Source organism: Bubalus bubalis, chromosome 1, assembly GCF_019923935.1.
Source record: "Bubalus bubalis isolate 160015118507 breed Murrah chromosome 1, NDDB_SH_1, whole genome shotgun sequence".
In the NCBI taxonomy this organism is placed as follows: Eukaryota; Metazoa; Chordata; class Mammalia; order Artiodactyla; family Bovidae; genus Bubalus; species Bubalus bubalis.
Window position 1 is genome coordinate 71,754,614 of NC_059157.1, and position 15,494 is coordinate 71,770,107.

The window sequence follows — 15,494 nt, forward strand, 5'->3', positions numbered from 1 at the left end:
TTTAAGAAGAGGTGGCAAGAATACACAGAAGAACTGTAAAAAAAGATCTTCATAACCCAGATAATCACAATGGTGTGATCACTCACCTAGAGCCAGACATCCTGGAATGTGAAGTTAAGAGAGCCTTAGGAAGCATCACTACAAACAAAGCTAGTGGAGGTAATGGAATTCCAGATAAGCTATTTCATATCCTAAACGATGATGCTGTGAAAGTTCTGCACTCAATATCCCAGCAAATTTGGAAAACTCAGCAGTGGCCACAGGTCTGGCAAAGATCAGTTTTCATTCCAATACCAAAGAGAGACAATACCAAAGAATGCTCAAACTACCGCACAATTGCACTCATCTCACACGCTAGTAAAGTAATGCTCAAAATTCTCTAAGCCAGACTTCAGCAATACATGAACCGTGAACTTCCAGATGTTCAAGTTGGATTTAGAAAAGGCAGAGGAACCAGAGATCAAATTGCCAACATCCTCTGGATCATCGAAAAAGCAAGAGAGTTCCAGAAAAACATCTATTTCTGCTTTATTGACTATGCCAAAGCCTTTGACTGTGTGGATCACAATAAACTGTGGAAAATTCTGAAAGAGATGGGAATACCAGACCACCTGACCTGCCTCTTGAGAAACCTGTATGCAGGTCAGGAAGCAACAGTTAGAACTGGACATGGAACAACAGACTGGTTCCAAATAGGAAAAGGAGTATGTCAAGGCTGTATATGGTCACCCTGCTTATTTAACTTATATGCAGAGTACATCATGAGAAATGCTGGGCAGGAGGAAGCACAAGTTGGAACCAAGATTGCTGAGAAAAATATCAATAACCTCAGATATGCAGATGACAGCACCCTTATGGCAGAAAGTGAAGAGGAACTAAAGAGCTTCTTGATGAAAGTGAAATAGGACAGTGAAAAAGTTGGCTTAAAGCTTAACATTTAGGAAACTAAGATCATGGCATCCAGTCCTATCACTTAATGAGTAATAGATGGGGAAACAGTAGAAATAGTGCTGACTTTATTTTGGGGGGCTCCAAAATTACTGCAGATGGTGATTGCAGCCATAAAATTAAAAGACACTTACTCCTTGGAAGGAAAGTTATGACCAACCTAGACAGCATATTAAAAAGCAGAGACATTATTTTGTCAACAAAGGTCCGTCTAGTCAAGGCTATGGTTTTTCCAGTAGTCATGTATGGATGTGAGAGTTGGACTATAAAGAAAGCTGAGTGCAGAAGAATTGATGCTTTTGAACTGTGGTGTTGGAAAAGATTCTTGAGAGTCCCTTGGACTGCAAGGAGATCCAACCAGTCCATCCTAAAGGAGATCAGTCCTGGGTGTTCATTGGAAGGACTGATGTTCAAGCTGAAACTCCAATACTTTGGCCATCTGATGTGAAGAGGTGACTCATTTGAAAAGACCTTGATGTTGGGAAAGATTGAGGGCAGGAGGAGAAGGGGATGACAGAGGATGAGATGGCTGGATGGCATCACCGACTCAATGGACATGAGTGTGGGTGAACTCTGGGAGTTGGTGATGGACAGGGAGGCCTGGTGTGCTGTGGTTCATGGGGTTCCAGAGTCGGACACGACTGAGTGCCTGAAATGAACTGAATCACAGATTCTAACCAAACTGTTGCCTAATATATTTTATATATCATATTACTGATTACACTATTTTTAAACTCAAAAAAACACTCTTGCGATCCCATGAATTTGAGCCCATCAGACTCCCCTGTCCGTGGGATTTGCAAGCAAGAACACTGAAGTGGGTTGTCATTTCCTTCTCCAGGGGATCTTCTGGACCCAAGATGGAACCAAGGCTCCTGCATTGCAAGCAATTCTTTACCACTGAGCCACCAGGGAAACCCTGCTTGGTTTTTACTATTAATATCTCAAACTTACTCCACAAACTGAACACACTGAATTCCATCAGATCATGTTATAGGGGTGCACTTATATTTCTGTGATCTAATCGTGTGTATTATCAGGGTTGCACTCTTTTTTTGTTACTTATCGTGTGACAAGCAGAAGAGGGGAACAGACAATGAAATATACCAGAAAAATCCATCATCTAAAAGGGAACTAAAACAGCCTGGCAGCACAAGGAAGTTCCCTCACAAAACAAGCATCTTGGCCTTGTTATATATACACATTTTTATACTGTTTCATCTACAATCATTTTCCCAGAAGGAAACAGTGTTGTGTGTATAATGGTGAAGACCCCAAATTTTGGGATCAGACTGGTTTCAAATTCTGACTCCACCACCCTAGGTGAGCAACCAGTCAAGGAAGTAAACTTTACTGAGCCTCATTTTTCCATACTGATTGGCAGGGATAACAGCCATGCCTTCATTCTTAATGTAGAATAAAGTAAGATGTGTGAGCACCGTGCCAGCCCGTAACTTTATATGTTTAGACTTTATAATAATTATTATTAGAGATATTGATTCCTAGCCTTCAGATTCAGTATACATATTTGGATCCATACCTCATCATTTAATTATTTTTCATTATCAGGCTATATATGTATGTGTATATATCTATACATATATATTTAATAACTATGTGTGGTTATTAAAGGACTTTGTTCAATATATCAAATACAAAATGGTGAAAGAGTAATTTTGAATATGGGGTCCTAAGAAAGAATGAGTTCCTGGGATGGAATGATGCTTAGCAAGAGAAATAGACCAAATACTGCAGTGCTCCTCTCAGGACACACTTAATCTAAATAAAAGTTGCCTTCATGATGCATCTATTAATTCCAAATTATTAGCTGATGAAAAGCAACAATCTTGTCAGAGAAATGCCCCTCCTCTCTGTGCAGTATCCAAGCTTCTGCCCATCTCCCATTTTCTTTCTACATCTTTAGGTTTTGGCAATATACTAAGTTCATTAATTTAAGCAAATCCCAATTCCAAACTTAACACCAGATTGCTAAGGAAATGTTCACTTCTTTTCAAATATGAGGGAGAAAACAGATGAGTCTATCTCTCACAGGCGGTACAAGCCAGTTTACTTTAGTCAGACAACTTGCTAATTGAATGGTCTGGAAATACTGAAATTACTTCCCAATCCAAGCAACTGAAGTAGTTTAAAGTTACCCAGAGGAGTGCAGTTAACACTTACAAATGCATTTTAACACTTTGATATATGAACAAACACCATTTTAGTGAAGTTTCCAAGTAATAGAAGACTGCCTTTTAAGTCAAGCCTGAGTAAACAAAATCAGCTTTGGATCAGTAAGACTAAAAAGTGTACATTTTATATTTCCTTTATATAGGAAAGGAATTGAAGACAGACACTTTTAACCAAACTAAAACCTAGTATATCTTTAGTGGAAGAAAACAATCACACGCTAATACAGAAAACAGAGAATGCATGTTACTGAAGTTTGGAGATTTAAATTTAGAGAAAGTACCTCATTAGCACCATCTGATGCCAAATAATCTTGAAACAGACAAGTGTAGCCTGATTCACTCACTCATTGGCCCCAGTTCTTTTCAAATTCTACCAGGGATTGCTAATGACAAAAAAGGGCCTCGGTCACATGGATGGAGAAAAAATAAAACCTAGCCTCTGTCTCCTCTTCTGCTAACAACCAGGAATGAGCTTACCAAGTTGACATTTTTTTTCCATAATACTGCATAAGTTATGACCATACATAATACACCTCAAAGAACCTGATGGTCATAGAAGCATATCTCTTATTATTTTCGTTGAAATTTTAAGCTAAATCAAGAGAGAGATAATATATGCCTTAAAGGATTTTTAAACTACTAAAAGGTCATATGTAACAATTTTATTACTTCTAAAATAATTTTCGTCACAGTAAAAGAAGAATCTATAGGGAATTCCCTGGCAGTCCCGTGGTTAGGACTCTGTGTTTTCACTGCTGAGGGCCCAGGTTCAATCCCCAGTCAGGGAATCAGGTTTCCACAAGCTGTATGGCATAGTCAAAAATAATAAAATAAAAAAGAAGAATCCACAGAGTGTTTCAGGGATACAAACTTGGTCTTTTATATTTTTTAGCAGAACCTCTGTCAGACAGCAAGTTAGCCATGAGCCACTAGAAGCATCCAAGTCAGCGGCCATATCCAATAGCTATTAACCAATGCTGCCCCAAACACAGCCTCAGTACTCTAAAATGGTCAGGGGACCAGAAAAAATCCCCCACTGGCCAATGGGAAGGATTTGTGCCCCATTCTGGTACTCACGCACACCTCACACTAGCTATTATGTCCTTAGGTAAGCTTTGTTTCATTGGGCTCCTTAAATGTTCATAAATATTCTATAATACATATATCTAATTATAATAGGCTGAATTATAGAAAGAACATGCACATCACAGCCTCTGGTTATAAAACCTGCAGCTGTCAATTAAGACTGTCAATGACCAGCTGGATTAAAAACTCTGCACCTCAGCGCTCTGGGCTGCTGCCTTCCTAGGCCTTGGCCTACCTATCTCTTGAGGTGTTTTCTCTGTTCTCTCTTAATCTTCAATAAACTCTCTTGCAGCAGGTGAGAACTCAAGATTCTTCTTTGCGTTTTTACCAAGAACCAAGGCCCACGGAAGACGGGTCTCCTGACTTTCTTCCACCAACACCTCTTGCAAATAGCTGAGACAAAGTTCCAGACTCCGTGCTCCTTTCATGGCTGACTGTGGATAAGTTGTCCCTGGTTTTCAGGGCATGTACAGATGAGCTGAACACCGGCACAGGTGACCCATACCTCCAACTTGACACTTTCTGAAATCCAATCAAGGGCATTTTGAGAAAGTGTAACCATGAGCTACTATTTGCTGGAATTGCTTTAAAAATATGTTTTCTAATATGGGAGACTAACGTGATCATAAAAAAAAATGGGTCCCAGAAATATACTGTATTGTTACCACTCCCTATATGCTGCATATAAATCACTCACTGGATATAAAAAATATATATTCCCACTTAAGGCAGAACCACACTGCTCTGCTGACATTTGTTTGTATCCATTGGTGGTGCTTTTTAATGGTTCATTTATCTGTCAAACTAGGTGACAGGCATTAGGCCTACAGACTATTCAGCATCAAACTCACAATCCAAGAACCTTGTCTACCATTGTTTACCTTCTATACACTCTCCTCCTTTAATAAAATAAGTTAATTAAAGAAAATAAACAGATATTCTTTTCTGGCTCTAAGCCATGGACAGCTGTGAACACCAAAGAGGTAAGGTTCTTCTCTCGCTGAACTAAGTCAGAAAGATATGCACAGTCATGCTGTTCAAAATATTGTTTTATATGTGGAACAACATTGCTGTAAGATGTTTGGAAGCCAAGTAAAATCACAGAAGTAAGGGAATTCGCAGCAGTCTGTTTTGGTTTAAGCAAAAGGAGATTGAGCTCCCCTATGAAGCAAGCAACATGACACCTTCTAGCATTAGAAATAGCCTTTTGGTTTTGCCATATATCAAAATGAATCTGCCACAGGTAATATATGGCAAAACCAATACAATATTGTAAAGTTAAATAAAATAAAATTTAAAAAAAAATTCCCACCAAATAAAATACAACTCTCAAAAAAAAAAAAAAAAAGAAATAGCCTTTTGGAAGGCTAAAGAGAGAAAGAGAGAGGCAATGGAGTGGGGATCAAAGCTATCTCCCTGTACACTACAGATAATCTTTTTTCCTCCTTTCCTTCAACAGCAAGATTGAAGAAAAGGGCTGAAGGTAAGAGGGAGAAGGGAGAAAGGAAACCATCCTAATCCAGAATTGTAAAGGAAGGAGGTGGCCTTTGATCTCCACAGGATGGCAACTTTATTGGCTATGCATAAGCAGTTTCCAACCAGCTGATCAACCAGGTATTAACACACAACACCCTTCCATGATCAGTAACCATGAAGTGAGTGATCTGTGAACAGCAGTCAAGCAGAAGGCTCATCTGCTACTAAATGACCACCAGCCCATGCCCAACCCAGAGAGGAAAAAGCAACCCCAGGGGAAATGATTGCTTCTCCACAGGCTCTTTCCTGATAAGCACCAATTATTTGCCTTGGGACCCAGAACAAAATCTTTCCTCAAGTGTGCATGAATGAGGATGGCATTCGTTTTCCAAAATACAACTTGCAATTGTGTGTTTCCACATCACCAGAAGTCATTGTTTTGACTTCTGTTCAGTCTCTATTTTTAAGCATGCCAGAAAATGCAGACATGATAAAGGCTGGATGCGAGCTGACTGAAGGTAAAGAATCACTGTCTTACCTAGTGATCTAAAAATCTGAATATCCTTTACTTAATGGCAGGATAAGAAAAGCCTCCCTTCCAAATTCTCAAGTGTTCAAACCACAGTCTTGTTTGGGTGGATTTGGTGGACGTGCTTTAAAATTAAACAATGATTGAACTATGATCTTTCTTCTTTTAAATCCTTCATTTCTCTCTTTCAACTAGGAAAGTGCACAGTGGTTAAGGGTTTTGGAATCAACTTGGTTCAAATCCCCTCTCATCTGTATCTCCTAACATCTCTATGACGTTATAACTATAAAACACAACTATAAAACACAGATAAAGAAATATTTTACTAATAATAGCACCTACGTCATAGGGTTCTTACAAGCATTAAACAAGATAATGGTGAATGTTCAACAAATGATAGTCATATCTTCATAGCAACGGTAATAGTCATCATCATAAAGTTTCTTAGGGTACCCCAGAATTTGAATATAATCTAGTTTTTTTTATTATTATTATTTCTTTCTTTCACTTCACTGGTCTCCTCTAAGCAAAAACTGTGATACAGAACGTAAAGACTTAGCTTTTCACTCCACTAAATAAACTGAGGCAATCAACATTCTAAAGTCTTATTAAATTAGCAGCTTTAAAAAAAATTCTACAAATTCTTTAAAAATTTAGACTACTCCTTTATTTCCAAATGATCCCATCTTCCAAACTATTCAGTTTTTTAAAAAAAGTCTAGCTCTCTATATAGTTGTTAAACATACAGCATATACCTTGACATCAATTTTTCAAGAGTCCACTTTTCAGATTTGCTTTTTGTCCTACGGGTGGTCAGAGGGGTGCACTCAGATTTGGCTGCTCTATCTACTGCCACTCCTCCTCCTCCTATAGCTTAAAACTTAATTATAGATTAATTCTGAATCTGGTTCTTCTACTGTACTTCTCTAGACTTCTGCTTCTACTGGCTTTTTTTTTCTTTCTTATTACCAAATTTTTTAATTTATTTAAGATTACCTAAGGCCTAATTGTTGAGTAAAATTTTGATTTCCTTGTATTTTTTCCAAGCATTCAAGACAGCTGTATTTTTGTTTTCAGAATTAAACATTTTTCAAAAGCCAGAAATTAACATGAGCATTACTCTAGCATCTCTTATAAACATAGAAAATGATACATACTCAACTATTTACAATCTTCATTGGTAAGCTATTATTCTGTTTCCCAGCCCAATTTTATACCTCTTGCCCAGTATTTTAAATTATACCTACTCCATGTAAAATAAATAAATAACAGGTTTGTTTGATTACAGGTTTGAAGTTTAGCATTTCATATCACTAATTCACACAAGAATATTTCATTTGTCACAGTGAAGACTAAAGGAAAATTTCAGATGAACTTACTGTTCTGAGACATTTTAATTGCAATTATCTCATGTATCCCATTATTGAGAAATTAGCTCATGTATCCCATTATCGAGAAATCGTATGCTTTAAAAGATGTCACAGTGTTCAGGCAAGTATATTTAAAAGCTAACAAGTTTATTTTAAAATAAGAAATTACCAGAATTGCCAAAGAATCTTCCAGTTAGAGAGAGACCATAGACCCAGATAAGTGGATTACAGAGTGAAACTTTCCTAAAAAATTTCCCTCCCAATAAGAGAAAAAGACTCTCCGCCTCCCCCCTCCCCCCAAAAAGCAGAAAGATAGCACTAGTGAATTTCCACTTCATTTGAAGTTCAGATCTCATCATAAGTCTGAACTGAAATTCAACCACTTTTTTCACTTAAAAGCAGGTTGTAGCAAATGGAGTTGAAGAGAGGAAGTCCATAAAGAAGGAAACAATGTTTAGAATCAGGTCCTGAGAGATCACACAGGTTGTTTTTTTTCCAGTGCTATTTCATCTGCTCCCCTCACCAAAAGTCTAGCTCTCCACAGAAAAGAAATGAGGTATACAAACATGAAAGAAACTCACTATAAAAAAGTATTTCAAAAGAAATACTTATTTTTTTCAAAATCTTAGTTTCCTAGAATAAAAATTATATATTGTAGCATTAGTGTAATAAAAGGCTACAAAAAGCAAACATATAATATTTGAGGTTAAATATGACATCAACACATCAACATGAAGTGTATAATCTGTTTGAAGAAAACTACTGGATTTTGTTAAGTTGGCAGCCAGGTTAAAAAAAAAAAAAAAAAGAAAAAGAAAAAGAGAACTGACAACCAATAGATGCTTTTACAGGTTAAATCTTGTTGAAGGTACCTTAGCCCCTCGGTACACTTTGATTTATTTAAACTCACCACATTTCTCTTAAATACACTCCATTAACAAGTGATAGACTGTGATCTTAGGCTTGAGGCAAGATACGAAACACAATCTTTCAAGAACTTCATTCATTCCCTGTCCAGGTGTCTTGAGCACGCCCAACTTGACTTACTTATCTGAGTTCTGTGAAGGTTTACTCAAATCAATAGGATGGCTTTAGAATAGCACACTCTCATGAAATCTCCTCAGCAGACCAATAACTTGGACTCCCCAAGTTCAAATGCACAGCAGGAGTTAAAGTCAGCAGAAGAGCTAGGAACAGCTTCAGGTTAAATATGAGAGAGCATCTCACAAGGACACACCTCCGATCCTGCCAACAAAGTAGATGACCACACCTATTAGAAAATTTAAGACTTATGAAAATCATCAGTGACTTCAGCGGAAAATTAACTTAGAAAAACAAAGCCAGAAATCATTTCAGGTCTAAATGATTTATATCTATTTAAACTACAAATCTCAGATACTAGGTACTCATCAAATTACAAAATCTGAGAGGACAGTACACACACTCCAAGATATTTCTCCAAGTGAAGACAGAGAATTTGCACACTGATGTGACCAGCTTTCAGTGATACCCTATTAGTGTGACCCTATCTTTAATCTACAGCCATGATAAAATGTCCCAACATATACAAACTCAGCTCAAACAGTGACTAATGACCATTAATCCTCCTATCTTCAGTAATCTGGCTCTCCAGTCATTTATCACACTGACACTTCACTTTACACACGTGAATAAACTTTAACTGAGAAGGTGAATCAACAAAAACCTCAAAGGTATCTGAAGCTGTAAATTAAACTAGGGGGAGACGCAGCAAAGACAGACAAATAGAGAGATCAGATCTGAATGTTTCTGATTTGCATCCTCGCCAGGTCGTGAGGGTGGGGAACTTTTCAATCATTCAGACCCGCAAACTAAGAAGAAAAAAAAAAAAAAAAAACTACAGTAGAGAAAGGGGAAACTGAAGTAAGAAGAGGTGGCCCCAAAGAATTGGTTTCATCTATTCATCTTCCACCGTGACATATATGAAAACTTCAGTTTTCTGTTTTCTTCAACGGAGTAACAATTTAATGAATTCCTCATTTAGTTCCATTGCAAAGGTTGCTTTTAGTCAGAAAGCATATCTCGTGGGCTGAAACTATTTTAAGGGTTTATTCGCTATCATTTGGCTGATGTATGTTTTTCTTTTACATATTTCCTTAAGTAAAAGCCTTCTTCAAAATATAAACTATAGCCATAGACCACAAAAATCTCAAACTAACCTTTCAAAACTGTTTCATAATCACGGAAACTGAGTTACTCTAACCTACAGGCCTTGATGCAACTTGAAGCTCAGTACAGGACTATAAAAAATTCCCTGAGGTGCAGTGCGTGTGTGTGTGTGTGTGTGTGTGTGTGTGTGTGTGTGTGTTGCAGTGTGAGTGTGTGTGTGGTGTGTTTTAAGGCCTGAAATTGGATCCTTGATTGAAACCAGAATCTACCAAAAAGAAAGAAAGAAAAGTTGAGTCGTGGCTCTGTTCCCCCATACTAAAAGTTTCTTAGGGAGTGTCAGAAAACTATTGGTAAGTGTAGATGCATTGTACACCCCTAAGGTGAGACGTACCCCACTGCGGCATCCTTCCAACGGTTCATATGAAAAGTTTCCATACTATATAATGAATCCCCCAAATCCTAAACCCAGCCTTCGGTTTTCCCTTGCCAATGAACATTCCCAGGCAACTAAGTGTTCCTTTCTGATACTTGCAATCGCCTGTTTCCCTTCTAAACTCAGCCAGCCAGAGTGGCTAGTTTATATCCTACCGTAAGAAGGAGTTATTTCCTGAAGTTTCTTCAGCATCGAATTTAATTACAGACTTTGGTTACATAAAACAACTACTAATAACCCGTTTGCTCGGAAGAGGAGGGGCGAATAGCACGACCAGGTTCAGGAATCCTGACGGGTTTCTGGGCTGCCGCTCCCTGGGCGCACAGCTCCCTTCCCCAGGGACGCGGTCGAGCCAACGGACTGACTTTGGCTCATCCTCAGGGCCCAAGCTCACCGCCACCCGCTGCCTCTTCCACCCGGCGCTCAGGCGTGCGTTTGCCCGGAGAGATCTGGGCGTGCCTCGAACTTGGCAAAAGGCCTAGGTCTGCGAAAAGGCTTGGAGGGTCTTGGGGGATGGGGGAATAAGGACAGCACAAAGTACCATCTAAGAACCCTTTCGTCTAAAACTCCTGCCAGGGGTCGGGCCCCTCCGGCCTTAGAAGGAAGCAGAGGTCGCCAAAATTCAGCTCGGGGTTGATTCGGGAAAGTGGAGAGGAGGCGTGCAAGAGGGGAATGAAGGGTGAAGAAAGGCGACGCGGGGTTACCTGAACAGAGACATATTAATCCAAAGAGGTAAAAGTGAGCAGGCTCCGCGATCATTGTCCTCGGGTGGATCCTGCATACAGTCTCATGCCAAGAGGAGGGGGTAAAAATGAGGTCCCCAAATTTATGAAGCCACACACCACACACACTACACACAAAGGCTTAATATAAGCAACGTGGGTCAATCCGCCAGGAGTTTTCAGGGCAATTACTGGTCCACCTTTCCGGACGCTTGTCAATATCTCAGAGCCCTTTGCAGACTAAGGATTCCAAGGTTTGCCTTCTCTGGCGCCAGGGTTTCCGAGGCGGCTCGGCCACTTCCAAGGACCATCCAAAGCGAACAACAAAGAGCCGAAGCAGAAGAGCAGTTGTGCGGTTTCCTTCCTCCTCGATCTCTCCAAGCCTCCCGGCGTGAGCCCCCACACTGTGCGCCCGAGCGCCGCGGCGAGGGCCGGCGCGGCGGCAAAGTTGGGGTGTGAGAACGGATTAGGACGAGCCGAAAAGTGCTTCTCCGTCTATCGGCGAGCCCAGTCAACAGCTGGCCACCCGCGCCGGCGGCAAAGGCAGCGGCAGCACTTCTGGAGAGCAGGCACAGGGTGCCGGGGGTGTGCCTGGGTGACTCCGCGCGCTGGGGGCGAGCAAGGGGGCGGTGCGGCGACAGCGGTTCCCTGGGCGGGCCCTTGTTCCCATCACTTGGGGGATGCGGAGGGCACTAAGGACTGCAGCCGGTCCGCGGACACACTCAAGGCTCCCGGGCGCTCCCAGCCCAGAGCTGCGCTCACCATCCCTCAGACCCCTCGCCGCTGGGGCGTGCGCGCAAAGCACCCCGAACTCTCCGCGGCTGGGACGCTGGAGCCCAAAGTTCCAAGCGGCGGCTGCCCGCAGCCCAGGCTTGTGGTAGCGGCAGGGAGGCAGCTCCCGGACCTCCCCGGGGTAGCGGAGAGGGGCGAGGAGCGTGCCGCTGCGGGTGGGAGTGACGGCCGCCGCGGCTCACCCGAGCTCCGCCGGGATCAGCAGCGTCTGAAGTTTCTGCTCTCACGCTGCCCCTTCTCTGGCTCGGTCGTTTGTGGGTTTCCCCCACCTTCCCCGCGGCTCCCAGTTTCCTCCCTCTCTTTCCCGGCCCGAGAACACTTAAAGGGGCCGCGCGGTCCTTTCCATGCGTCAGGTTACACTCTCCAGACGCCTCCCTGGCAAGTTCTGCTTGTTAATATTTCCATCCACGAGCCAGGGTGCCCGACTGCGCCCTCAGGTGAGAAATCAAATTGCTCAGGATCACAAATCCGAGCGAATGGGAACTTGGCTTGTTTCTCTTGCCACCCCTGGCTCCCCTGCACCTTTCTCCAAATGGAACCTCCCAGCCAAAGACTTCAAAAATCCTCCGGTCCAGCTTAACCTCTTCCCTACCGCTTCCAGGAGTTGGATGAACTCTCAGATAACTCTATCTTCACCCTTCCCTATTCCCATTAAAACAGAAAAAGAAAAAAAAATCAAATATGGGCAAACGAACCTTTGGGATAGGAAGCAGGGAAATAACTACGTAAAATGTATCAGGAGATGGGCACTGTATTACAAAAATCAGTTTATTTTATACTGTGGTTGTTGAGGCTCTTGTAGAAAGACTACCCACCTCCTCGAGGGGCGCAGGGGTGGGTCCTGGGGACCTTTTTTTTTTTTTTTTTTTTTTGGTAACCAAATACCTCTCCTTCAACTTTATTGACTCTCAGTATCAGAATGATAACCATGGGGAGGTAACTAAGGAAGAGGAAATATGCAAAAAGCATCCTTGACTACTCTGGAGTTTGTGCTTATAGGAGAACCCATTCTGTGTTTCAAAACCAAAAGGTGTGGGCTTTAACATCCCATGCACCTCACCCTAAAATACCAACCAACCAGCTATTATCCCTGTTACCAGGCCAGATCTCCATTTTCCCTTCTGAAATAAAAACTCTTGAGATATTCACAAATCGAAAGCAAAACAAAACTATCACATTTGATGGGTGTTATTGCATTCATTCATTCACTCATTCATTTTCTTCCTTTCTGTTAAAAAACACACTATACAAAAACCACCCAAGACATGGTGTGAAGTGAAGTGAAGTGAAAGTCACTCAGTGGTGTCCAACTCTTTGTGACCCCATGGACTGAATTCTCCAGGCCAGAATACTGCAGTGGGCAGCCGCTCCCTTCTCCAGGGGATCCTCCTCCCAATCCAGGAATCAAACCCAGGTCTCCCCATCACAGGTAGATTCTTTATCAGCTGAGCCACAAGGGAAGTTGCCTGCGTGCTAAGTCACTTCAGTGGTGTCCAACTCTTTGTGACCCTATGGACTGTAGCCACGAGGCTTCTCTGTCCATGGGATTCTCCACACAAGAATACTGGAGGGGGTTGCCATGTCCTTCTCCAAAGACATAGTGAGTGCCCAATACATGGTAGATACTGGTACCAATACTTCGGCCATCTGATGCAAAGAGACAACTCATTGGAAAAGACCCTGATGCTGGGAAAGATTGAGGGCAAAAGAGAAGAAGGTGGCAGAGGATTAGATGGTTGGATGGCATCATTGACTCAATGAACATGAGTTTGAGCAAACTCCGGGAGATAGTGAAGGACAGGGGTGCCTGGCATAGTCCACAGGGTCACAAAGAGTCCGACAGGGTTGAGCAACTGAACAACAACAACAGCATTGGTATTGAGGGCTGTTATGTGCATGTGTGTGCTAAGTCACTTCAGGCATGTCCAACTCTTTGTGACCCTATGGACTGTAGCCTGCCAGGCTCCTCTGTCTATGGGATTCTCCAGGTAAGAATACTGGAATGGGTTGCCATGCCCTTCTCCAGGGGATTTTTCCGACTCGGTATGGAACCCATGTCTCTTATGTCTCCTGCATTGGCAGGTGGGTTCTTTACCACTGTTATACTTCTCAATAAATTATTATGTGCCAAGTTATTTATAAGAAGTTCAAGATGCTTATTTGTCATCTATCAGGAAATACCATAATCTGCTTTCAGTGGTTGACTCTGGGAAAGAGAAAGCATGATAGATGGAGAGATGGGAATGGATTTATGCTTTTCTAAATACTGTTGTACATTTTTTAAAGTGAGCACATGCATTACCTAACAAAAGATACAGTTTTAAAAGTGAATCATATATTCATTTTAGTTGCTGATGGTACAACCAATGACCTTGGAGCAGGATTTTGTACAAAGAAACTCTGGTTCACAGCACCTATCTCTGAAAGTGAAAGATAGTTTAATCCTGAGAAAGCTGACTGAAAATTCAGTAAACAGGCTGGAGATAAGAATTCAAAGACTCTAGCCAAAACCTTTCCAGCAATAAAAAAAAAAAAAAAAAAAACAAGAATGTGCAGTAAATGCTGAAAAACATACATTGATTCAGGCTTTGTGAAAGGATACTTAGTGAGAAACATAGAATATGTCTTTTCTTTCTCCCCTTGGGCTAAAACCTGCTTTTAAGATAAGCTTACCTAGTAATAGAAAATAAATGACCTAAAGCATGGTACTTAAGAAAGAGAGAGAGGGAGAGAAATTCTTCAAATCCGCATAGTATCTGAGTGCCTTTTTAAATAAAGATTTGAATTTAGTAAAGGATGTATGCTTTTAAATGTAAAGTAGAATATGTGTAAGAATCCCACATGTATTATTTCCCACAAGAATCCCACTTGGATCCCACAAGAATCCCACACTTGTATTGTCTTCCCAAGGTGAGTCTCCTGGTCTCCAGAAATTTGCTAAGGTTTTCAAATTTTCCTTTACCATTTATCTCATTGTCATTAAAAGGAAACCATATTAATACTCCCATTTATCCTTTTATTTCTCAACTTCAGTTAGCAACAACATCCTCCCACCCACCACCAGGCTCCTCTTTGCTACTCCTAGAGGCTATACTGCCTGGGGGAGTCAGCAGAAAGAATCCTGTGGGAGCTAACTTTCGGCCAGCTGCCCGCCCCCCGCCCCCCGCCCCCACCACCATGAGGGTCCTCATCACCAGCTTATATATGCTGATCCTCTCTGCTTTCCCTGCCTTATCCAAAGTGTACTTTTCTGTCAATTATATCAGTAAAGGTGGTACCTGAAGATAAGAATTTGTATTCAGAAGGTATAAAGACTCTGTAACAAGTCAAACTAATTGTACCCGAGAACTTTCATAACTTCCTTTCACTCCCTCACTCACACGAACAAACATAGTGAACATCATCTACATGCAGGAAACATTAAAGGGCTCTGAAGAGGCAAGATTCAAAGAGAAACCTATTCCTCAGGCTCTCAAAGCTCTTACACAGGGAGCTACACAGACTCCAGAGTGGAACCTATAGGAAGAATAAAAACTAGTATCTCTGGGATAAGTGACAGCTCTGTACATTCCTGGAGGTGGATAATCATAGCAACTTGTCACCTTCCCATTTCTACTCCTGCACATTAAGTTACTAGGACAGTGCATGAAATAATCATTGTGTCTGTATGACTATGTGTGCAAATGTGTGTGTACACATGGACGTGGTGCCCACAAATGGCAGGTCTTCAGGCAGCGCTGATACATAGAATAGAACTCTGACTCATTCCAGGCTGATTGATTGGGAGACAGAGATCAT

The 15,494-nt window shown here is 41.4% G+C and overlaps 1 protein-coding gene across 6 annotated transcripts in view; it reads right to left on the reverse strand.

Moving 5' to 3' along the window:
* ROBO1 (roundabout guidance receptor 1) overlaps positions 1-15,494 on the reverse strand; it is a 1,291,095-nt gene that overhangs the window by 456,929 nt on the left and 818,672 nt on the right. For 2 of the 6 annotated variants that reach the window (XM_045165075.1, XM_045165074.1), the window contains exon 1: positions 10,887-11,991. The exons of 3 other annotated variants lie outside the window; for them this stretch is intronic. In XM_045165075.1, coding sequence (XP_045021010.1) covers positions 10,887-10,941 — 55 coding nt within the window. In that variant the 5' untranslated portion in view covers positions 10,942-11,991. Of the gene's footprint in view, positions 1-10,886; positions 11,993-15,494 lie in introns of those variants that run through there. One more of the 6 variants, XM_045165077.1, reaches the window with a different exon arrangement.